At 37.4% G+C, this 24853-nt stretch overlaps 2 protein-coding genes across 3 annotated transcripts in view; one reads left to right on the top strand and one right to left on the bottom strand.

The window, feature by feature from the left end:
* Positions 1–989: 989 nt before the first annotated feature.
* The window catches only part of LOC125767014 (substance-P receptor-like), a 30597-nt gene continuing 6733 nt past the window's right edge, over positions 990–24853 (bottom strand). Inside the window, exons 2-8 of the mRNA XM_049433226.1 lie at positions 4053–4142; positions 3612–3963; positions 3389–3510; positions 3082–3314; positions 2842–2942; positions 2156–2246; positions 990–2036 (exon numbers count right to left, since the gene is read on the bottom strand). Of these exons, the coding sequence (XP_049289183.1) occupies positions 1287–2036; positions 2156–2246; positions 2842–2942; positions 3082–3314; positions 3389–3510; positions 3612–3963; positions 4053–4137 (1734 nt within the window). The 5' untranslated portion in view covers positions 4138–4142 and the 3' untranslated portion in view covers positions 990–1286. The remainder of the gene's footprint in view (positions 2037–2155; positions 2247–2841; positions 2943–3081; positions 3315–3388; positions 3511–3611; positions 3964–4052; positions 4143–24853) is intronic.
* On the top strand, positions 6364–10111 carry LOC125767029 (proton-associated sugar transporter A-like). Of its 2 annotated transcripts, none has more exons than XM_049433255.1 (6): positions 6364–6730; positions 6806–7016; positions 7149–8052; positions 8122–8427; positions 8685–8780; positions 8873–10111. In XM_049433255.1, the coding sequence occupies exons 2-6, from the start codon at positions 6910–6912 to the stop codon at positions 9002–9004; spliced, it is 1545 nt and encodes a 514-aa protein (XP_049289212.1). In that variant the 5' UTR covers positions 6364–6730; positions 6806–6909; the 3' UTR covers positions 9005–10111. The 2 variants fall into 2 exon arrangements, with proteins under 2 accessions (XP_049289212.1, XP_049289211.1); XM_049433254.1 differs by having other exon boundaries at positions 6364–6735.

Genomic DNA, 24853 nt, shown 5'->3' with positions numbered 1-24853 from the left:
TTAGAGTGTTTAATTAAACATATTGAAGTATATCAGTATTGTATATTAAAGTACATTAACAAATTAATCATAACTATTTGTTTTCGGTCAATGAACAAAACATCATTTTGGACACTCCTCTCTTTCTCGCTTTTCTTGGCTGAAGGACCTGTCCTTTTCTTGGCTGAAGGACCTGAAGGTCACGCCGGCCATTTCTGGCTTACTAGACTTATTTTTATCATGTAGCCGGAAAGTCCTTGCTAGCGGGGGGGCAGTCCGGATGGGATTTGATCACCGGTCCTATCGTGTGTAACCGGCGCTATTTATCACATACACTAGGCCGCTCCATGTTCGAATTTGGAACTTAAGCATCTTAGTGACAGGAACGAAATTTTTTATCAAAATTTAAAAATAAAAACAAAACTTTATTAGTAACTTTAATAAATAAAATCAAATGTTTTAAAAACATTAATATTGACCATTCTTCTCCGCTAGTACTGTGGTATTAAATTGAAGTCAACGCCTAAATGTATGCACTTCATTTCATAACGGCAATTCCACAGGCCACAGGTACAACCAAAAGTCACTTCTTTATTTCAATTTTCATTTTTAATAATATTTCCAAAAATATGTCTGTCATTTTCATGAAATTCTTTCACCGATAATGTAACGTGTTAGTGTTAGTAAGCTCCGGATCATGTTAAATGGCTCCTGTGCTGCAACCAAACAATATTAATTAAAAGGTCTACGAAGTGCAGCCAAAACAAAACATCTCAAAATTAATCACCATTGTAAAGTTAGCCAATCAATAATTGTTTGCATACATTTATAAGACTTCCAAAAACGTACATGCTGAAAGCGTAATTGGAATTCATAAAAAGGCTGTTTGTTGGTATTCCAATTAAAAATTTTCACACACCAATAAAAAGAAAGAAATGAAAAAAAATGAATTATTGAATTTAAATTCAAAACCAAATTTAAATATTTGTTTCACAATGTATGCTTACCTTTACCGTGATTGTGATATACGATTGCTTTATTTAATCTTTGTTTTATCGGTTTAATTTAGACAATTATGTTATCACATCTAAACTACATTTTTCTTGAGACAAATGTTTCTTAACGATAATGAAAATATTGATTAATAATCTTAACTTTATTTAGACTCATTAAATGCAAACAGCTCACAATTAATACACTTTGCTTGTTTTGTACTTAATAAAAAAAACTAAAAAAAAACTTTTCACAATACACCATTTCTCGCACTGGATGACGTGTGAGATTCGGCATTAAGCTTGCTTCCCCCCTTAGTCAAAGTATGGTCCAAGCTCGTCCAAATCGTTACAGTACAAATGTCCTCCAGAATTACCTTCCTCAATGGAGCTTTTACCCGGTTTCGGTTCACCATCGCCACTCTCACCTCCACTGTCCGGATGTGGATGTTTCAGTGCCATCCGGTCGATATAATTGGTGGTTAGGGTGGATTCTCGAGACGAACCATTTCGCTGATTCGGTGTTCGACTCGTAACGTTATCAATGGTTTCCGTTCGCTTTAATGGTAACGAGATCGGTGCCTTTGTGCGTAGTTGATGATCTTCGCTGTCGTCCATGCTGGAACTCGCGAGTATTCCATGCTGGTCAGGATCTATGGAGGATACAATCAGCTTATCGTGTTCAATCAACTGCTGGTCCATCTTTTGCTCCCAGCTGATCGGTCGGTTCTGAGCAAAGGTGGTCGTTGCAGTGTCGTCAAAATTCAAGAGATTTTTCTTTAGTCCATACGTTAGCTCGTGCAGATGGGCTCCGTTGTTGTGGGTAGAAGAGGGATGATGAAACTGATGGTTGGGTGGAGGAAACTTAAACTGTGCCTGAAGCTGCTTCGATGCCGAATAGCGATTGGTACTCAGCTTGTTGCGTATGGACGATGTGGCATAGCTGGACCGGATAGAACTGACGCGCGTAAAAATGGACGATGTTTTATCCGTGTCATGTGTGTGGTTGTACGTTTGGTCACGTTTAAATGGATAACGCTTGCGAAATTCGCGCTTAAACTTTTCCTATCCGAAGTACATACGAGGGTGACAAAATTGTTGAACATCAAAGTGAAAATCAAAGTAACAACGTTCGAATGCGTTAGTGGACGCCATCGGAGAGAAAATTACCAATATCTACTTACGTTATAAATGCCGTAGATAAATGGATTGTAACAGCTGTTGCTCATTGCCAGCCAATCACAGACGAACCAAATGATGTTGATAAAGCGATATCTGCGAAAGATAATCGAAATTTAACCAACTTTCCTGCAAGCTCATTATCGTCCGCCAGGCACGCTGCTATGTGATGTAATGAAAGCGTAGTTATTTGCTAAGATTTCCCTAGAGTCACAATTGTAATGGAAAGCCAAATTGCATACCTCATAATGTACCATGCACGTTGAATATCAAATGCGCCAATGTTGGCGTTTGATGTATCGCTCGTGGATTAAATGGCATTTAGATTGGATTCATTCGTTTTAGAGCTTAATAATTAAATTCTTCCATTTAATGTGGCAAAAGTAAAATGATTTTTCCTGCCCTGATTATACTGATATGAGTAAAAATTTGAAAGCGCCTAAAAGTATGCAATTGGAAGTCTTTTTGGTTCCGATTACTTTATGTTTAATCTTTAATTTACGTATTTCATTTAAATTGTGTAGTAATGTTGTTTTTCAATAAAATTGTTTCGTTTTGCAATGAAACAGATTTTTTTCTATGTACTGTCAAATGTTTCTAATCTCGCATCTTTTTTTTACAGGTGACAATTACGAGCAACAAATATTAAATAGGTTATTTCATTTAGCATTCAATCTCGCACTTTACTTACTCATTGATTTCTGGCAACGTCACATGTAGGATGTTGTACAGCTGCAAAGGAAACCAGCAAACGCCAAACAGTGCCACAACGATAATCAGCATTTTAATAACCTATCGATGAAAAAAATTTGCATTTAAAAAAAAAGTGGTACAAACAAGCGTGAATAATAGTGAATAATTTCACTACTCGTGTTGCATTAAAGATGAGAATATCATCCACTCAACTATCCACCCTCAACTCAGCACTCACTTTCTTCTTGTTCTTCAGCATAGTAATGTCGCGTGAGTCTTGCGCATTTCCCGGTGTCTTCGAGCCCCACAGCCGAAGGGCCATTTGTATGTAAACGAAGCTGATAACGAACAGCGGTATGAAGTATTGTACCAGCACAAGGATGTAGCGATACAGTTGAATTTCCCCATGCTCAAAGTTGACCACCTTACAGAACGGAACAGTAACGTTTGTGTACGTTTCGTTCATACCACCTGCAAGAAGGAAACGGCCATTTTTAAGTAACCGAACCGAACCGTAGTAGAAGCGGAAGTGTTTGGACACGTACCCAGCGCAATGTAGGATACTGGACGTACTCGTAGTGCGAACAGAATCGGTGCGGCTAATGCAAACGATAGCATCCAGATGGTGCTAATGACGAACTTGGAGATGTTTTTCGACGTTCGTGCTCTGTTAGGGAAATTCACACAAAACAAACAGAAAAGTCATCGTAAATGCTTACAAATAGTTGTTGTTGAAAGTTTCGAAATTTATCCTATGGTTGGTTTCACCTGAGGGGATTGATGATGGCCCGGTGCCTATCGACAGCAATGGCGGTGAGCGTAAAGACGGACACGTTAACGCTGATAAGCTGCACGAACGGACAGAACGGGCACATGAACTCGGGCAGGTTCCAACGTTGTAGCAGGGCCGCCTGGAACTGGAATGGGATGGCGAACACACCGATCGTGACGTCCGCTAGTGCCAGATTGGCGATGAACATGTTGGTGATCGTTTGCATCTGCTTGGTTGTGATGACGATCCAAATCACCAACGTATTTCCTATCACTGCCAGGATACTGATGGTGCCGTAGAAAATGGACAACAGCACCAGCAGTCCGATGGGAACTTGGTAAAGATTTTCTATACACAAAGGGAGAAGAAACCAGTCACGAGAAGTATGGTGAAGTGAAGATGATTTGCTTCTTCCATACGCCATTCTGCTTGCCTACCATCTTCCAGGACAATTTTCACGTCCGTCTGGTTGAGTGTGTAGTTGTAGGCAGTGTGATATGCCGTGATATCCGTTGCTTGCATGATTTCTGGAACAGAGAAAGTACAGCAAACGTTGTTTAGTGCAAGTTGTTTTTTTTATATAATATATTTGGAATTTCATTAGTCTAAACAAAAGGTTCGACCTACCACTATGGTTTGTTGTGCTTACCCATCGCCTGAAAACATGCAATTACACAAACGATGCTTCATAAAATGAAGTTAAACAATGTGCACTGCCAGGGTATTTAAAATCTTAATAACAAAATTGTTTTTTCTTTAAATTTCTCATTTTAAAAGCTCCAGAATAGAGAAGTGATTCCAGTATTGCTTATAAATTGTTGATTGCAACTTGAAACGAATCCGAAGCTATCCGTTCCATCTTATAATTCATGGAAACAAAATTATGAAAAACAATCTTTCTGTTTTTTAAGCGTAACCTAGATACAGTTTCTGCAAAACAACAATCAATAAATGAACTTGAGGTTTGTAAATGTTCCCTTCCCTTCACTTCTATCGCTACGGAGCGGAAGCTGCAAACGGAAATTTATTGTTTGCGTACCGAAGTTATAAAGTTTATGCGAACACAAAAGCCACTGAGTTTGCTCCGGTGGAGTAGTGGTAATAGCGGAAAGAAATGATTTCGCTCGAAGCTGTACTCTTTCAAGGTACCAGCAAAACTGTCATGAAAAGATTCCATGGCTTTTCTCAGCCCTGCTGACGTTGATCTTTCGGTCGAGCAGTTAGATAAACAGTCATCCCAGAGCTTTATTCATTAGCCTGCAACTCGGAAGTGGTAAAATTTAAAATTCGCTAAGGTTACAGCTCGAAGCAGATGATGAATTCGTGGTCAAACGAAAGCACGAACATGCGAGTTGGTAGAGGAAGATTTTTAACGAGTTTAATTGCTTTCAAAGTGATTGGAATGTTGTTCTGTGATGGGGTAAAACGTCGTGAATGGTTAATTGATTTAAGTTTCATTATTTAATTTTGATTTCGTGGTATTTGTACCAACTTTATATCGACATCATTGAAGTGGTAAGAGAAATTTTGTTTCCAAACAATAGAAAGCTGCTCATACATATATTTCAGTTGTTATTATATTTTAACTAACGACACAATTGATGTCCATCAGTGTCGAATCGTATTTGTACACTGAAATATTAATAATAATGTACATTTCTCATCGCTCAACGTTAGACAGCAAAATCAATAGCTTTAGGTCGCTCGGTGAAGTTCAAGCTCTGGTCCATCAGTTTGCTGTAGGGTTGTAACATATTAAGAAGCCGTTAGCGAATCGTTTACGTTTGATTGTTTGTGCTAGTGAACATTTACTGAGGTGAATTGTGGTTGTAATCCTTGTTTCTGTTACATGCAAAACTATGCGTTTAAGGATACAAAGGCTCTTTTCGGAGCAATCCAGTGTCTTCTTCTCCTATCAAATTCCTCCTACGAAGAGAAAGATATTTGGAATTCTTGTTTGAAACTCCTCGACAATATCGCTCTAGGTTAGAAGTGCCTGAAAGTATGCAATCGCAAAACATTTAGAGCTGATATTTATTGACCGACTGGTTTAAAGCTTAAACAAGAGATGACAGTGCTTTGAGTTTCATAAATTCGCCATCGTTTGAAGAACAAAACGAGTTCCATAAAATATTTATTTTTCGGAAAACAGGTTATTTAAATTACTGAGTATGATTATAATTAGTAGCGCAAGCAAAGTTGCACCCCGCGAAAAAATACTTCATTACATTTTTCACATAATCACCATATAGTCAGAGACAAGGTTTGAGCTCGTGTCGTTTTTTTGTGATACTTAAATATTAAAATGAAATTTAACAAAACACAAAAGATAATGCTGATCATTACGCTCATTAGTACTACAAAATGATCTAACGATGAAACGACAGTAAATAGTTCTGTAAACCATCTCCATTGATTGGTGTATAACGTTGCGCCTTAAATAACGCGTTTCAATTACTCAGTGTAACTACTGGAAGATAACTAATAGCACGCAATGTGATGTGGGGACCATCCCGCAATAAAGCTGCTGTTGGCGCCACCCAACAACCCCGAAACAATCATCCGAAACATTGTGGTGGAGCTGTTTGTTCTTTTTTCCCCAAGGCAACTCGAATGCTGAATGACACGGAAAGAAGCGACACCGCGTGGCCGCGTAGAGTTGACATCGAAATTGCAATATGGTTGTGCGAAAAAGAACGTCGGGTGACTTGGGGGTGGTTTTGGGTGACGGCATTCTCATTTCACCTCGTCCAAAAATTAACGTCCGTTTATTGTTTGCTGATGACGTACAATGGCGGCTACCGTGTTGCGCGAGTGTGTGTGTATATTTGTTTTTGTTTCGTCTTCTACTGCCTGCGTGTAGCTTTGTTTAACAAATATCATATCGTCTTGGATATTGGACTCTCATTCTGTCGCTCCTCTCTCGGTGTCACACGTTCAGCTGTACGATATTGGATCGCCTCAACTTGCCGCTTCAGATCCAGAATTCATTGCGCATGCTTCATCGGTTCGCTGCGGTTGCGTTAGGCTGTTATTGCGAAGGGTTGCGATTGCGCGATCAGACGCACCCGAACGCTGTTGCGTGTCAGATGGGCAACAAGTAGCAAGTGACAAAGTACAGTAAGCACCATCGTTAGATAAGACCATTTCGGGTGTGTTGTAAATCGGGAATTCCCTTCCATCCATTCAGTACCTGTGACCATTCGTTCGTGGCTGGAGTTTCGTGCGTGGATTTAGATTAGATCAATCGTATACACGGTCACACAAATACAAGCCCCCCCTCATTGCCGTGCGATGGAAAGTAAGGAGCAAACAGACGACGAAGTGCTGAAGGGAATGCTGAGCCGGCGTTTTCACTATGCTAAAGCTCACCGGACCAGTACTTATCATCACACGTTTCGGTAAGTGACTGTAAAGAAAGGTTACACCTATATCACTCATCGGTAGAATCGCGTCACCATGGACACTGTGGAGTGAGTTGAACGTCAAACGGACGCGCACGTGTGTGGTCGGTTGTTTTGGTGTAATTTTAGAACGAAAACACGATGGGAGCTGGTACGGCTGTCGCTGCTAATCGTCGGCATCGAGTGTACGTACGCGACCGAGACGGCGTTCGTTGCGCCAATCCTGCTAGCGATCGGACTGCCCCACACGCTGATGACGATGATGTGGGCAATGCCACCGATCGTTGGCGTACTGTTTGTGCCGGTTGTAGCGTCCGTCAGTGACCGGCTACGGTTTGCTTGGGGCCGACGCCGGCCCGTCCTGCTCATCCTTGGCATTGCGATGCTGCTCGGCATGATGCTACTGCCGCATGGGCGGCTGATTGGGGAAACGATCGGACTGCGCAGTGTAGCGTGGATTGCCACCATCACCACCGTCGGGCTGACGACGACCGATTTCTCGGCGGAAGCATCCAACGGGCTGTGTCGGACGTACGCGATGGAGGTGTGCACGATACAGGATCAGACGCGTGTCCTCAGCACGATGATGCTGATCGGTGGTTTGGGCGGAATGCTTGGATATCTGTTCGGTGCAATAGACTGGAGTGCGCTTCCGATTGGCCAGTACTTTGAAAGCAACGAAGCAGCTGTATTTACGGCCAACTGGATCGTACTGCTGGTTGGACTGGTAAGCACACTGACCAGCTTCTCGGAGATTCCGCTTCCGGTGCAGGAAGAGGACGAAATGTTACGACCGGTCACACACTGGATGTTACAGAACGAGATGAAACGTATGCGGGGCGATGAGTATGCGGCCCAAACGACGCTTACCGAAAGCATCGGTTTCCGGCAGTTTATACGCAACACCGTACAGATGCCACGCTCGATGAAGATCCTTTGTCTGACCCAGTTCCTCTCCCATATGGGTTATTTACCCTACTGTTTATATTTTACCGATTTTGTCGGTGCGGAGGTGTTTAACGGTGACGTACAGGTAAGAATGGTTTTGTGCAGTTATCGTTTAAAGTGATTAAAATTTGACGGCCCTTTTTGGTGCTCGTAGGCACCGGAGCATTCGCCAGCCTTTGTGCGATATGAGGAAGGATTGCGGTTTGCCTGCTGGGGAATGGCACTTTTTGCCGGCTGTGCCTCACTGTACTCGTTGGTGATAGAAAAGTTGATTGATCGTGTCGGTGCAAGACCCGTCTATGTCTGTGGCTTGATGGCACACTGCGTGGGCATGTTGGCGATGGGTTTCCTTCGCAACCGTGCCATTGTGATGTTGTGCTGTTCCCTAACCGGTATAATGTACGCCACCATTTACTCCATACCGTTTCTGTTGATATCGCATTATCACTCGAAAAACTCGGTAAGTTGTTAAACGGCGCAGGTGTTTTAATTCTCCTTTCGATGACACGCCTAAAAGTATGCAATACGTATGACAGCTACGTTCTAAAATGTCTTTAAAATGGTGTAAAAACCGCTGATTGCATACTTTCTGGCGCTGCAAGAGCTAATTAATCAACAAAAGTAATTAGGTCTTGTACATCCCCATGAATGTGTTGAACTGCTGCTAATCGATCGTATCGCACATGCACTATAAATTAACCTTTTTCTTCACACCAGTTTCACATGGAAGATGGCAAGTGTGTGGAAAGTAGCGAACCAAGAGGTTTCGGAGCAGACGTGTCGATGATGAGCAGCGTCCTATGCCTTGCCCAGGTATATTCCTCCCCCGTACCTTTGTTCCGTGATTTTATTACATTGTTCCCAACCCGGACACTAACGTTTATTGCTTTGTGCATCATTTACAGCTAATCGTTTCACTAGTGATGGGTGTTCTAATCGATGCAGCCGGTACGACGGTCGTGATCACATTCGTCGCCGGTGGTTGTGCCTTTCTAGCTGCTGTATCAGCAATGGCGGTACTGTATATGGGTTTGTGAATACATTTTCCCACCGGGATCCACCCGAAAAGCCATTCCACCTTCTTCGCCGTTGGCTTAACTTTATAAAGCTGCGATATTCAATTGAGCTGACGGTCCGATTGTAGTACGGACTGGTTCTAATTGGTGCCGCTCGTTTTGCCTGTGTGTTTTGCAATGGTGGATGAATCTTCAATCCATGTAGCACGTTCGTACACATGTGTACAATCCATTACGGTAAGGGTGTTTGGAAGGAACGAGCGCAAGATAGCAATTTAATTGACGATGCCGTTGGTCTCCCCCTCCCATCTCGTTTCCGTTCTGCAACGAGTTAATAAAGTTGTCTACAATCGAGCCGTGCGAGCATCGTGCGGCAGCTGGCAGCCATGGAAATGTGACATCAATTATGGGATAAAACTAAGACGCAGGGTATACCGTCATACCAATGATTGATCGTACATGGGTTTGTCGTAATTAAATGATAAAGTTTTTCGTGCTGTACCGATACAACGATGCTAAGATGTAGAAAGCGAATGGTGAACAGCGAACAGAAAAGCAGTTGGGTTTGGGGGTGTGCGAGAAAGAGCAGACACTTGTGATAGAATATGTATATTGAGGTAGTTACGTAGAATTGTAAGAATTTTTATTCCCATACACACACATAGTTAGTGGTGCGTATCTAATTGAGAATGTTCTATAACTTGTTTGCTGGTGCTGCAGTACATAACAGATTCTTAATGAGTACACATGACAATTTGTTTTTTTTGTTATCTTGCCGTAGTTTAATGCAGGGTTTGCAGGTTAAAGTGATAAATTTGATTGGCCATTTCTGTCATGTTCAATTTTAATAGCATATTTTGTGTGCGTATCAGTGTAGAGAAGCAAGCTTTGATCGGAATCGTCTTTGGCACAAAATCCACACACTGAGACAGATACCAGATCCATCTCGAAATATTCTAGTTTAGCTTAACCAGATTTAGCATTGGTTCCAACCTTGCCAATGTAGTACTCGAGGAAGCTATGAAAGAAGTACACTGCCTGTTGTAATTTTTAGTACCTATATCTTTGTAATAAACATTAATTAAACTGCACATTCACAATAAAAAGATGCATTAAATTCAATATTAACTTTATGTTTATGTGTATCAATTGTTTCCGTTTCCCCTGACGCAGAAATCAAATTTAGTGCCATAAAGAAGTAGGTATTTATCTTCTTTTTTTGCAATTATAAGAGTCAGCGTTTGTTTTACTATTTTTTTACACTAGAATTACCGGACCAATCATTTTGACTGAAACGGTTCATTTTCATCATATTTTTTTGGGGTTAATCAATCCTAAGGTGGTTGAAACATGAGTGTTACTATATTCCATATTAAAATCTCCCATAAACAATAAAATATACTCCAGCTATTCGAAATTGTTTGAAAAATAACCACGAACGAACTACGCTTAAAACGCTTGGTAGTTATAGTGTTAAGCAACAACAAAGCTTGAAAATCAAGCATTCTGTTGATTATAAGTATTAAGTGGTTGTATAAATATGCTACAGTGCTCAACAGAACTGTGGCCGAGGAAAATATTATCTAAACAATCGAAAAGAATCGATTTATTGCTCGGGAAACACCTCGGAATGTGAAGACGAAATCTGATGAGGCATTAATATTGATATATTTTCGATTCTAACAATTTTGTAGGCCTCTGATTAGTCTGCGCTCTACTGCTACCGCTTAGTTTATTTAGTTCTTGAGCCTCAGGTTAGGTCAACCGTACCAAATTTACTGTAGCAAAACTTTTTTAATTTGGTATTCACGTAACATAGCATAAATAACCAATACTTTTGCAGTGTTGTACGGAAGGAGAAGCTCTCCATGAATGTCACAAAAAGTGACGTTGATTTATTTTAAGTTTGTTTGTTTCTTTAGTTTGATAACTCGATGTAATAAATTTGAGCAGCACGGTACTTTCTTCAATTCCGACGAGTATTTTCAGAAATTTATTCTATTTAAGAAGTACGCAGCAAGCCAGATGGATTTAAAAAGCATGATGAATATTTGATGGAAAACAAATGTAGCTCGTCGGCAAACAAAAGCAAATGGGAAAAGTAAGCGGCCAATTTGAAATTACTTCTCTCGTTTCGCATCTCGTTGTATGGATTACATTTGTTTAGATGGTTGCATAGAACTGGATGCGGCATCCATTACAACCGCCAGTGGAACAATGTGAAAGAGAAAAACTTTTTCCGACCTGCAAGAAAAATGTGAGTCGATGGAACAGAACTTGCCTCAAATATTTCCATATTAAACCAACTTTGCTTCTAGCGCTGATACAATGAAATTGATTTTCATTGGTTCATAATATACGTGCCGGAATCAACATTTTTTGTTCAACATTGTTTGCAACAATGTTCTATGCACGGTGCGTATATTTGCGTATATAAATTTAACCCTAATTCTATTGAATTTCCGCGCCAGGAAGTTAAATCAAACATGCTTTCATTGGCAATTGCTGTATGGTTGAAATACATCATAATAATTTTTTAAGTTTGTGGGAAAGCACGTTGATTTTGCTTGATGCAAGGTCGCTGAAGGTTTGGATGATTTATATCGGAGTGAGCAATTAGGCGCCTCCATTTTCTTTGGATGTAATTTTGTACAGAGTAAGAAACAAGTGTAAAATAATATCTTCATTTTGTAATCTTGTTACATCGTAGAAGCGTGATAAAATAAATAAATGGCGTATCTTGATTGTAAGAAAAAAAAAGAAATGATTTATACAAGAAAAAGAGCTTCCGCTCAAATCGCGAATGTTGTATGGCGGGACGACGACACAATTTATGTTTCGAATTTAACGCATATTGTACCGATCAGTTTTTAATTATGCCTTAATTATTATGTGAAATAACTAATTAAACATAGTACTATAAATTATGTATTGTTATTGATTAATAATATGAAACATTTCAGGTATTATACACATAGAAACTAGCTATAGCCTTAGCTGTTTTTGAGTAATTTAAAAGAAATTTTATAAATTGATTTATTTTAAAGCGAATCAGTAGAAATAACTTTCAAATAACGCTTTAAATAAAAAAAGAAATAAAAAAAATAAAAAAATAAAAAAATTGTAAATATTTGAAAATTTCCTGAGGCTCATTTTTTCACCAAATTTTGCCTTTAACTCGGTCGGTATCTAACGGATCTCCAATCTTTAAGCTGTGATCGATAGATGGCACCGATGGCTACATTTTCTTCTTGGACAGCCATGCCCTCAGATGTCTGTGCCAGAAGTTATTCGAGGAACCAAGTTCCTTACCCTGTTTGAGAAAATGTAAAATTTTCCTCATTTTCGCACAAATTTTTGTCTATAACTCGGTCAGTATCCAACGGATCTCCAATCCGTAACCTGTGGTCGATAGATGGCATCAATGGCTACATTTTCTTCTTGGACAGCCATGCCCTCAGATGTGTGTGCCAAAAGTTATTCGAGGAACCAACTTCCTTACCCTGTTTGAGAAAATGTAAAATTTTCCTCATTTTTGCACAAATTTTTGTCTATAACTCGGTCGGTATCCAACGGATCTCCAATCTTTAAGCTGTGATCGATAGATGGCACCAATGGCTACATTTTCTTCTTGGACAGCCATGCCCTCAGATGTCTGTGCCAGAAGTTATTCGAGGAACCAACTTCCTTACCCTGTTTGAGAAAATGTAAAATTTTCCTCATTTTCGCAAAAATTTTTGTCTATAACTCGGTCGGTATCCAATGGATCTCCAATTCGTAACCTGTGGTCGATAGATGGCATCAATGGCTACATTTTCTTCTTGGACGGCCATGCCCTCAGATGTCTGTGCCAGAAGTTATTCGAGGAACCAAGTCCCTTACCCTGTATGAGAAAATTTAAAATTTTCCTCATTTTTGCACAAATTTTTGTCTATAACTCGGTCGGTATCCAACGGATCTCCAATCCGTAACCTGTGGTCGATATATGGCATCAATGGCTACATTTTCTTCTTGGACAGCCATGCCCTCAGATGTCTGTGACAGAAGTTATTCGAGGAACCAAGTTCCTTACCCTGTTTGAGAAAATGTAAAATTTTCCTCATTTTTGCACAAATTTTTGTCTATAACTCGGTCGGTATCCAACAGATCTCCAATCCGTAACCTGTGGTCGATAGATGGCACCAATGGCTACATTTTCTTCTTGAACAGCCATGCCCTCAGATGTCTGTGCCAGAAGTTATTCGAGGAACCAAGTACCTTACCCTGTTTGAAAAAATGTAAAATTTTCCTCGTATTTCTGCAATTCAGCAAAATTTTTAAATGTGATATATTTTAATGCAAATTTGTTGCAATAAGTTTCTTTTTACTCAAATAATGCTTTGAATTAAAAAGAGAATAAAAAATCAGAAAAAAATTTCAAAAAAATTTTCCACTCGAAAATTTCATAAGGCTTACCCCTTACGTTTTTTTTGAGAAATTTTGCAAAAAAAATGAAATCGATTTATTTTAATGCCAATTGGTTGGAAAAAGTTTGTTTTCACTCAAATAATGCTTTAAATGAAAAACAGAATAAAAAATTATAAAAAAATTAAAAAATTAGGAAAATTAGAAAATTTCATAAAGCTCATTTTTGCGCCAAGATTTTGCTATAACTCGGTCGGTATCCAACGGATCTCCAATCTTTAAGCTGTGATCGATAGATGGCATCAATGGCTACATTTTCTTCTTGTACGGCCATGCCCTCAGATGTCTGTGCCAGAAGTTATTCGAGGAACCAAGTTCCTTATCCTGTTTGAAAAAATGTAAAATTTTCCTCATTTTTGCACAAATTTTTGTCTATAACTCGGTCGGTATCCAACAGATCTCCAATCCGTAACCTGTGGTCGGTAGATGGCACCAATGGCTACATTTTCTTCCTGGACGGCCATGCCCTCAGATGTCTGTGCCAGAAGTTATTCGAAGAACCAAGTTCCTTACCCGGTTTGAGAAAATGTAAAATTTTCCTCATTTTCGCACAAATTTTTGTCTATAACTCGGTCGGTATCCAACGGATCTCCAATCCGTAACCTGTGGTCGATAGATGGCATCAATGGCTACATTTTCTTCTTGGACAGCCATGCCCTCAGATGTGTGTGCCAAAAGTTATTCGAGGAACCAACTTCCTTACCCTGTTTGGAAAATGTAAAATTTTCCTCATTTTCGCACAAATTTTTGTCTATAACTCGGTCGGTACCCAACGGATAGATGGCAACAATGGCTACATTTTCTTCCTGGACGGCCATGCCCTCAGATGTCTGTGCCAGAAGTTATTCGAGGAACCAAGTTCCTTACCCTGTTTGAAAAAATGTAAAATTTTCCTCATTTTTCTGCAATTTAGCAAAATTTTTAAATGTGATATATTTTAATGCAAATTTGTTGCAATAAGTTTCTTTTTACTCAAATAATGCTTTGAATTAAAAAGAGAATAAAAAATCAGAAAAAAATTTCAAAAAAATTTTCCACTCGAAAATTTCATAAGGCTTACCCCTTACGTTTTTTTTGAGAAATTTTGCAAAAAAAATGAAATTGATTTATTTTAATGCCAATTGGTTGGAAAAAGTTTGTTTTCACTCAAATAATGCTTTAAATGAAAAACAGAATAAAAAATTATAAAAAAATTAAAAAATTAGGAAAATTAGAAAATTTCGTAAAGCTCATTTTTGCGCCAAGATTTTGCTATAACTCGGTCGGTATCCAACGGATCTCCAATCTTTAAGCAGTGATCGATAGATGGCACCAATGGCTACATTTTCTTCTTGGACAGCCATGCCCTCAGATGTGTGTGCCAAAAGTTATTCGAGGAACCAACTTCCTTACCCTGTTTGAGAAAATGTAAAATTTTCCTCATTTTTGCACAAATTTTTGTCTATAACTCGGTCGGTATCCAACGGATCTCCAATCCGTAACCTGTGGTCGATAGATGGCACCAATGGCTACATTTTCTTCCTGGACGGCCATGCCCTCAGATGTCTGTGCCAGAAGTTATTCGAGGAACCAACTTCCTTACCCTGTTTGAAAAAATGTAAAATTTTCCTCATTTTCGCACAAAGTTTTGGCTATAACTCGGTCGGTATCCAATGGATCTCCAATCTTTAAGCTGTGATCGATAGATGGCACCAATGGTTACATTTTCTTAGTGGACAGCATGCCCTCAGATGTCTGTGCCAGAAGTTATTCGAGGAACCAAGTTCCTTACCCTGTTTGAAAAAATGTAAAATTTTCCTCGTATTTCTGCAATTCAGCAAAATTTTTAAATGTGTTATATTTTAATGCAAATTTGTTGCAATAAGTTTCTTTTTACTCAAATAATGCTTTGAACTAAAAAGAGAATAAAAAATCAGAAAAAAATTTCAAAAAAATTTTCCACTCGAAAATTTCATAAGGCTTACCCCTTACGTTTTTTTTGAGAAATTTTGCAAAAAAAATGAAATCGATTTATTTTAATGCCAATTGGTTGGAAAAAGTTTGTTTTCACTCAAATAATGCTTTAAATGAAAAACAGAATAAAAAATTATAAAAAAATTAAAAAATTAGGAAAATTAGAAAATTTCGTAAAGCTCATTTTTGCGCCAAGATTTTGCTATAACTCGGTCGGTATCCAACGGATCTCCAATCTTTAAGCAGTGTTCGATAGATGGTACCAATGGCTACATTTTCTTCTTGGACAGCCATGCCCTCAGATGTGTGTGCCAAAAGTTATTCGAGGAACCAACTTCCTTACCCTGTTTGAGAAAATGTAAAATTTTCCTCATTTTTGCACAAATTTTTGTCTATAACTCGGTCGGTATCCAACGGATCTCCAATCCGTAACCTGTGGTCGATAGATGGCAACAATGGCTACATTTTCTTCCTGGACGGCCATGCCCTCAGATGTCTGTGCCAGAAGTTATTCGAGGAACCAAGTTCCTTACCCTGTTTGAAAAAATGTAAAATTTTCCTCGTATTTCTGCAATTCAGCAAAATTTTTAAATGTGATATATTTTAATGCAAATTTAATGCAATAAGTTTCTTTTTACTCAAATAATGCTTTGAATTAAAAAGAGAATAAAAAATCAGAAAAAAATTTCAAAAAAATTTTCCACTCGAAAATTTCATAAGGCTTACCCCTTACGTTTTTTTTGAGAAATTTTGCAAAAAAAATGAAATCGATTTATTTTAATGCCAATTGGTTGGAAAAAGTTTGTTTTCACTCAAATAATGCTTTAAATAAAAAACAGAATAAAAAATTATAAAAAAATAGAAAAAATTAAGAAAATTTCATAAGGCTCATTTTTGCGCCAAGATTTTGCTATAACTCGGTCGGTATCCAACGGATCTCCAATCTTTAAGCTATGATCGATAGATGGCACCAATGGCTACATTTTCTTCTCTGAAAGCCAAGCCCTCAGATGTCTGTGCCAGAAGTTATTCGAGGAACCAAGTTCCGTACCCTGTTTGAGAAAATGTAAAATTTTCCTCATTTTCGCACAAATTTTTGTCTATAACTCGGTCGGTATCCAACGGATCTCCAATCCGTAACCTGTGGTCGATAGATGGCATCAATGGCTACATTTTCTTCTTGGACAGCCATGCCCTCAGATGTCTGTGCCAGAAGTTATTCGAGGTTCCAAGTTCCTTACCCTGTTTGAAAAAATGTAAAATTTTCCTCATTTTTCTGCAATTCAGCAAAATTTTTAAATGTGATATATTTTTTTGCAAATTTGTTGCAATAAGTTTCTTTTTACTCAAATAATGCTTTGAATTAAAAAAAGAATAAAAAATCAGAAAAAAATTTCAAAAAAATTTTCCACTTGAAAATTTCATAAGGCTTACCCCTTACGTTTTTTTTGAGAAATTTTGCAAAAAAAATGAAATTGATTTATTTTAATGCCAATTGGTTGGAAAAAGTTTGTTTTCACTCAAATAATGCTTTAAATGAAAAACAGAATAAAAAATTATAAAAAAATTAAAAAATTAGGAAAATTAGAAAATTTCATAAAGCTCATTTTTGCGCTAAGATTTTGCTATAACTCGGTCGGTATCCAACGGATCTCCAATCTTTAAGCAGTGATCGATAGATGGCACCAATGGCTACATTTTCTTCTTGGACAGCCATGCCCTCAGATGTGTGTGCCAAAAGTTATTCGAGGAACCAAGTTCCTTACCCTGTTTGAGAAAATGTAAAATTTTCCTCATTTTCGCACAAATTTTTGTCTATAACTCGGTCGGTATTTAACGGATCTCCAATCCGTAACATGTGGTCGATAGATGGCATCAATGGCTACATTTTCTTTTTGGACAGCCATGCCCTCAGATGTGTGTGCCAAAAGTTATTCGAGGAACCAACGTCCTTACCCTGTTTGAGAAAATGTAAAATTTTCCTCATTTTTGCACAAATTTTTGTCTATAACTCGGTCGATACCCAACGGATCTCCAATCGTTAAGCTGTGATCGATAGATGGCACCAATGGCTACATTTTCTTTTTGGACGGCCATGCCCTCAGATGTCTGTGCCAGAAGTTATTCGAGGAACCAACTTCCTTACCCTGTTTGAGAAAATGTAAAATTTTCCTCATTTTCGCACAAATTTTTGTCTATAACTCGGTCGGTATCCAACAGATCTTCAATCTTCAACCTGTGGTCGATAGATGGCACCAATGGCTACATTTTCTTAGTGGACAGCCATGCCCTCAGATGTCTGTGCCAGAAGTTATTCGAGGTACCAAGTTCCTTACCCTGTTTGAAAAAATGTAAAATTTTCCTCATTTTGCTGCAATTCAGCAAAATTTTTAAATGTGATATATTTTATTGCAAATTTGTTGCAATAAGTTTCTTTTTACTCAAATAATGCTTTGAATTAAAAAAAGAATAAAAAATCAAAAAAAAATTTCAAAAAAATTTTCCACTCGAAAATTTCATAAGGCTTACCCCTTACGTTTTTTTTGAGAAATTTTGCAAAAAAAATGAAATCGATTTAATTTAATGCCAATTGGTTGGAAAAAGTTTGTTTTCACTCAAATAATGCTTTAAATGAAAAACAGAATAAAAAAATATAAAAAAATTAAAAAATTAGGAAAATTAGAAAATTTCGTAATGCTCATTTTTGCGCCAAGATTTTGCTATAACTCGGTCGGTATGCAACGGATCTCCAATCTTTAAGCAGTGTTCGATAGATGGTACCAATGGCTACATTTTCTTCTTGGACAGCCATGCCCTCAGATGTGTGTGCCAAAAGTTATTCGAGGAACCAACTTCCTTACCCTGTTTGAAAAAATGTAAAATTTTCCTCATTTTTGCACAAATTTTTGTCTATAACTCGGTCGGTATCCAACGAATCTCCAATCCGTAACCTGTGGTCGATATATGGCATCAATGGCTACATTTTCTTCTTGGACAGCCATGCCCTCAGATGTCTGTGCCAGAAGTTATTCGAGGAACCAAGTTCCTTACCCTGTTTGAAAAAATGTAAAATTTTCCTCGTATTTCTGCAATTCAGCAAAATTTTTAAATGTGATATATTTTAATGCAAATTTGTTGCAATAAGTTTCTTTTTACTCAAATAATGCTTTGAATTAAAAAGAGAATAAAAAATCAGAAAAAAATTTCAAAAAAATTTTCCACTCGAAAATTTCATAAGGCTTACCCCTTACGTTTTTTTTGAGAAATTTTGCAAAAAAAATGAAATCGATTTATTTTAATGCCAATTGGTTGGAAAAAGTTTGTTTTCACTCAAATAATGCTTTAAATGAAAAACAGAATAAAAAAATATAAAAAAATTAAAAAATTAGGAAAATTAGAAAATTTCGTAAAGCTCATTTTTGCGCCAAGATTTTGCTATAACTCGGTCGGTATCCAACGGATCTCCAATCTTTAAGCAGTGATCGATAGATGGCACCAATGGCTACATTTTCTTATTGAACAGCCATGCCCTCAGATGTGTGTGTCAAAAGTTATTCGAGGAACCAACTTCCTTACCCTGTTTGAGAAAATGTAAAATTTTCCTCATTTTTGCACAAATTTTTGTCTATAACTCGGCCGGTATCCAAAGGATCTCCAATCCGTAACCTGTGGTCGATAGATGGCAACAATGGCTACATTTTCTTCCTGGACGGCCATGCCCTCAGATGTCTGTGCCAGAAGTTATTCGAGGAACCAAGTTCCTTACCCTGTTTGAAAAAATGTAAAATTTTCCTCGTATTTCTGCAATTCAGCAAAATTTTTAAATGTGATATATTTTAATGCAAATTTGTTGCAATAAGTTTCTTTTTACTCAAATAATGCTTTGAATTAAAAAGAGAATAAAAAATCAGAAAAAAATTTCAAAAAAATTTTCCACTCGAAAATTTCATAAGGCTTACCCCTTACGTTTTTTTTGAGAAATTTTGCAAAAAAAAATGAAATTGATTTATTTTAATGCCAATTGGTTGGAAAAAGTTTGTTTTCACTCAAATAGTGCTTTAAATGAAAAACAGAATAAAAAATTATAAAAATAACTAGTTTACCCGGCAAACCTAGCTTTGCCCTTAAGCATGCGTTTTGTAATTAAAGCAAACATTTTGATTGTTCAGTCTTGATTCGTGTGGTATTATTAGAGTGGCGATTAGAGAATATTGTTGATTATTTGAAAATTCTTAAATTATTGCCATTCTTTATTTAAATGATATTCCCAATCAAAGCTGTTTTTCTTCTTTTTTTTGTGGCTCGTTTTCTTCTTTTCTGCTACTTCAGGAGGCATTTCTGGCTTTCCTTGACGATTGGGATTTAATACCAGGTACTTCCGTGTAAGGCGCCGATTCCACATGTACCACTTGTACCGCAAATCACTTAATAGCATATTTTAATTATTCACACACTTGCTTTTTTCTTATTTATCACTCACTTTACGCGTTAATGAAAAAGTTGCACAAATAAACCTTCGTACACATGACACTACTACTTTGATTGATTTATTCGTTAGAACTTTTTTGTTTGAGTAATGTTCAACATTATTCGTGTTGAAAAAATGGCTATGTCTACTTGATAACTCCCGTAGGAAAAGCAGAAAAGAACTCATAATATTGGCCAGAGGCCACCTAGCGAAATGAAAATTAGCGGTAAACCTATTCTCATACCTAACGAACGTTCAGCGAAAATTTCATGTAAATCGGTTCAGCCGTTTAAGAGGAGTTTGCACACTAACACCGCGACACGAGAATTTTATGTATGTACATATATAGATATAGATTATGGCTCATTTAAAATATTATCATAATTTCGACAGCCGACTATTTCAACAAAAGATTTCATTTTCGGGATTATGGAATTCATTTTCTTGGCATTTTATTACAATATTTGCTCTCAAATTATCGAATCAAGACCGCAAGTAAAAAGAAAATATTATTTTACCCATTCTTTTAACTCAAACATTTGATAGCTCTTGTATTACTAACTATCAGTACCCATGTTAGTAATATAAATATTTATACATTTTCATGTTTTTTTGTTCTGGATTGTTTTTGGATTGTTATGTAAGTTAGTACGTAAGTAAATAATTCTTTGTTTGTGTTTTGAATTAGAGACGTTTACAAATTCTATTTGTGGATAAAGTATTATGTTTTCATTAACTGAACTGATCAATGAGTAGCAAATCTGCCAAACATCTAAATATATAATTTTCAATTTTCAAAGCTTTAATCACAACACAAAAAAAACATTTGCAGTAATACTATCGTAGCACAACTATAAAGTACCATAAACTACGAAGCAGAAAGTAAAACAAAACAATGAATACTGTTTAGGCTTAAATTAAATAAAAACCCTGAATATACGAACCACAAATGAAAATAGAAAAGAAAATAGAAGAAACGGTAATTGTTTAATTGAATTTATCAGTTCATTATCTCAATGTAAGTCGGAAACAATGCATAGAAGGTTTTTCACAACTGTTTCAATTTATGTTTGTATGGATGGACAATAGTATGATTAGCTTAGCTCATTGAATTGAAACGTAAAACCACTGCCAGTACGCGTCGGATATTGATATAGCCATTTTAGAACTGGAATCAACTATTGACCAATGCACCGTGTCTACAAAATATGCATCTTCGTGTGCTAATAGGGAAGTATTATAGTTGAAGCGCGGTTCGCTTTCGCTACTTGGAATGGACTCGATTGTGATGCCATAAAAGTATTGTAGTGAATGTAAAATTATATTCAATATGCAACCCATTTTGCTGTGCTTATTCATTGAAAGGTTTTTAGTAGATATATGTTAGAAACAGTAAGAAACATTATTTATCATTTTATAATTTTAGCCACATCCATTTTGGGTGCTTTTCGTGTATAAAATTGCGGTGATCTTATCACGGAATGACGTGGATCAAATCAACATACTTTTATACAAACTCTATAGAATTGAGAGTAGCTAAAGCCGTAGACAATCCAACCTGGTTGTAGAATGTCGCGTAACATTGTAGTGTCAAACTAAATTAGTGTTTACTCGTTCTTTTTATGTTGTTTTACTTTATGACTGATCATTCAAATAGTGTGTTTGGTAAATTGGTGACTCAACTGAAATCTACTCAATACGTACGATTTATTGTTCGGTTTTAAGTATATAAAACTAAAGATAGCCTATCAATATGATTGATATTCAATACCTAGTCAAATTCTTCTGTTCTTCCTACAATGGAGAGTAGGATGTGATAAAAATCGATTTAAAACGACAATAATTTTTAATCAACATTTGTTTTTTTTTTCTTCAAATAAGAACATTTAAAACAATTTATGTTTAGCTTTAACTTCAACAAATGAATATTTTCTCCGTTTTTGTTTTGCCTGGAGCTGACAAACAACAGTTCAAATATAAATTTCCCTTTTTTCATAAACAAATAACCATGAACACCAATTCCTCGTTTAATTTAAAACAAGCTTTAAATATGAATCAAATATTGCTAAATCGATATCGTTTCTGCTGCTCCTTATCCGAAAATCTCTCTCGTATTAAAGAGCTGTAAAATTAGGAATTATTACCAATCTCGTTACAACTTCAAACCACCTCAAGTTGAATTTAAACTGCATAATCAATGTAAAGCCGAAAGAAGCAAAACCATTCAGCCGTAAATATTTATCAAAAACAACACAAATCCGCTTTCGCTTCGATTAAAAGTTCGCAAACGATAAAGATGGTGCCCAAAATCTATTACTATAATTTAAATATGTACCCCTTATCACAAAGCAATCTTCCCCTGCACTTCCCGTCGCGCGTTGCTTTCGTGTCAACCCAACCGGAGGGTGGGCGATGGTGCTGTTAATCGTAGCTTCCCAGGGTGTCCGGTTGGTGCTCGATGCCAATGTTTATCAGCTGCCGTTTCGCCATAATTGGTCTAATTAAATTGCCAGTGCAAACGAGACGAACAAACAGACACGATGGAGGTCGAACGTACCGAATGTCTCTTAATTCATTGCATGCGTCGCTTTTCGATACCAAGCGATGTAAGTGTGCACAAAACCGCCCCGTATGGCCGTCCCTTTGGATTCGTAGTGCGCGCGTGATGCTAATCCCTTTGTTTATGTGTTTGCATGGTGCCCGGGTCGCAGCACCGGAAGCGGGTGGTGTGTAGGGCATTTAAACAGAGGAATTAATACTTCTTTTAACAACAACCAACATTAAAGGCGCACTGGGCCGAAGATTAATTTGGTACCGCAAACGATCGAAACGGGTACGCTATGGCGTCCTTGCAATCGGCATTCAAATACAATCCATTTTTAGAGACATGAATGATTTTTTTTCTCTCTCATTGAGGTGCTTGGCGCAACAGCTTGTTCTTCCGGTGGAGTTTGTTATTATAAATTTCTACTGTTTCGATTAATAAGGGAAAAAAGTTCGACTGTTTATATAAAGCTCCAATTTTGCAATGTATTACACCTTCAAATCGTGTCTCTCCCTTTTTCTCTCTAACACAAATACTCTCTCGCTTTCCCACCTCCCCGTGAAAGACAGGAAATGGTTGGAATATTGAACTTGTAATAGCGTTTCAGCCATGGCACACGTGGCATGGGTGGATGAATAAAAACAAAAAAAGAAGGTGTGAATCGGAATCCGCATTCAAGCAGATTTAACGATTTGTTTAGACAGTTTCAATGTTCGGCAAACGGGTGTAAGCCTGCAGGTGAAGGCAGGGCAAAAAAGGAGAGTGTTAGAAAAGTAAAACTGCACCATGTTGCTTTTAAATTGAATCATCTTGCACAGCACCTAGTTATCGCTCCCCTGTACACTGATGTTTATGCGAGCGCACTTGTGCTTCAATCGTTCATCGCAAATTAAGGGAAGCAAAATACTTTAACAGGTGCCACAGCTTCCAGAGCGGGGAAGTGATTTTATGGAGCGTTTAAACTTACTTCACACTTTAACAACGGTTCCGGTGGAGATTAATTTGCTTCAAGCGGTTTTTGTTGTGTTGCAACCGAAGATGCGATCCAGATCGATACGGAAACATGATGTGCTTTAAACCAAGTTATCTTCTTCTATCTTCTATATTCTGGATATATAAAATTCTCGTGTCGCGGTGGTAGTGTGCAAACTCCTCTTAAGCGGCTGAACCGATTTGCATGAAATTTTCGCTGAACGTTCGTTAGGTATGAGAATAAGTACTTTTCGTTTCGCTGGGTGGCCTCTGGCCAATATTATGGGTTCTTTTCTGCTTTTCCTACGCGGGTTTTGACAGTTATTACCATATCAAGTGGTCATAGCCATTTTTGCAACACGAATAATGTTGAACACTACTGAAACGAAAGATTCAACTTTCTCTTGAGGCCGCGATTAAGTGAGTAAAAAGCATGATAAATGTGTTAATAATTATAAAATGGTGTGTAGTGATTTGCGGCTCGGTGATACATGTGGAATCGGCGTCTTACACGGAAGGACCTGGTATTAAATCCCAATCGTTAAGGAAAGCCAGAAATGCCTCATGTCATGCCGGAAAAGGAGAAGAAGGGCCACAAAAGAATTTGAGAAGAATTTTAAAATTTTCAATTGCTCAATTTTCAAAAGCGATTTTATTTAATCGCCACTCTAACAATGCCACACGGATCAAGATTGAACATTTAAAATGTTTGCTAGAAAACTTGAATTACAAAATGCATGTTTATAGGCAAAGCTAGGTTTGCTGGGTAAGCTAGTTTTCGATAAAAATATGATAGAGACATTCTTTACTTATAATAATACTTTACTTAAATAATAGTATCACTAAATAAGATACAGTACACGTAAAATCCCGTTTAAGATACAGTTTTCAAACTTTAGTCTTTTTTTCGTTCAAGTTACATCAATTTTTTGCTTTTCAATACTACTTTACAGATTGAAAATAATTTTTATATTTAGTGAAAGAATCCGAAAGAAATGAAAGTGTACGAATACTTTTCGATAAATTCCTCTCAACACTGAAAGCATACAACTGCAGTGATACCATTCATCTTATTTGCATCAATTGAAGAAATGAGGCACACAGTAACTTCGAAAACAATCCTTTTGTGCATCCGTTAACTTGGCGATTCGGGAAAATGATACTAAACGCAGAAAATACAAAAAGAACGCAAGAATAGTCTGAACGAAGTCAAGAAGACCTGCGTGGAAGTTGTCCGCGAAATTCTGGAAACTTTTTAGTTATCAGTTTGCGATCAACAAGCCAAGAAAAATCAGTAAAGCATGCAAAGGCAAATTACTTAAGTTTGCTAAGAACCATGCAAGAAATTCTCAGAAGCTCAGAAGAACAGTTCTCTCTGAACGAGTTAATACAATAGTACCACAGTTGATCCAAATTCGGACGGTTTCGTGTTTGGTGCAGAGTGGGGAGCATAAACTTCCGGAGCGTT

Source organism: Anopheles funestus, chromosome 3RL (assembly GCF_943734845.2).
Source record: "Anopheles funestus chromosome 3RL, idAnoFuneDA-416_04, whole genome shotgun sequence".
NCBI classification, from domain to species: Eukaryota; Metazoa; Arthropoda; class Insecta; order Diptera; family Culicidae; genus Anopheles; species Anopheles funestus.
The sequence above is the reverse complement of the archived record's forward strand: the minus strand, read 5'-3'. Positions and strand labels throughout refer to the sequence as shown.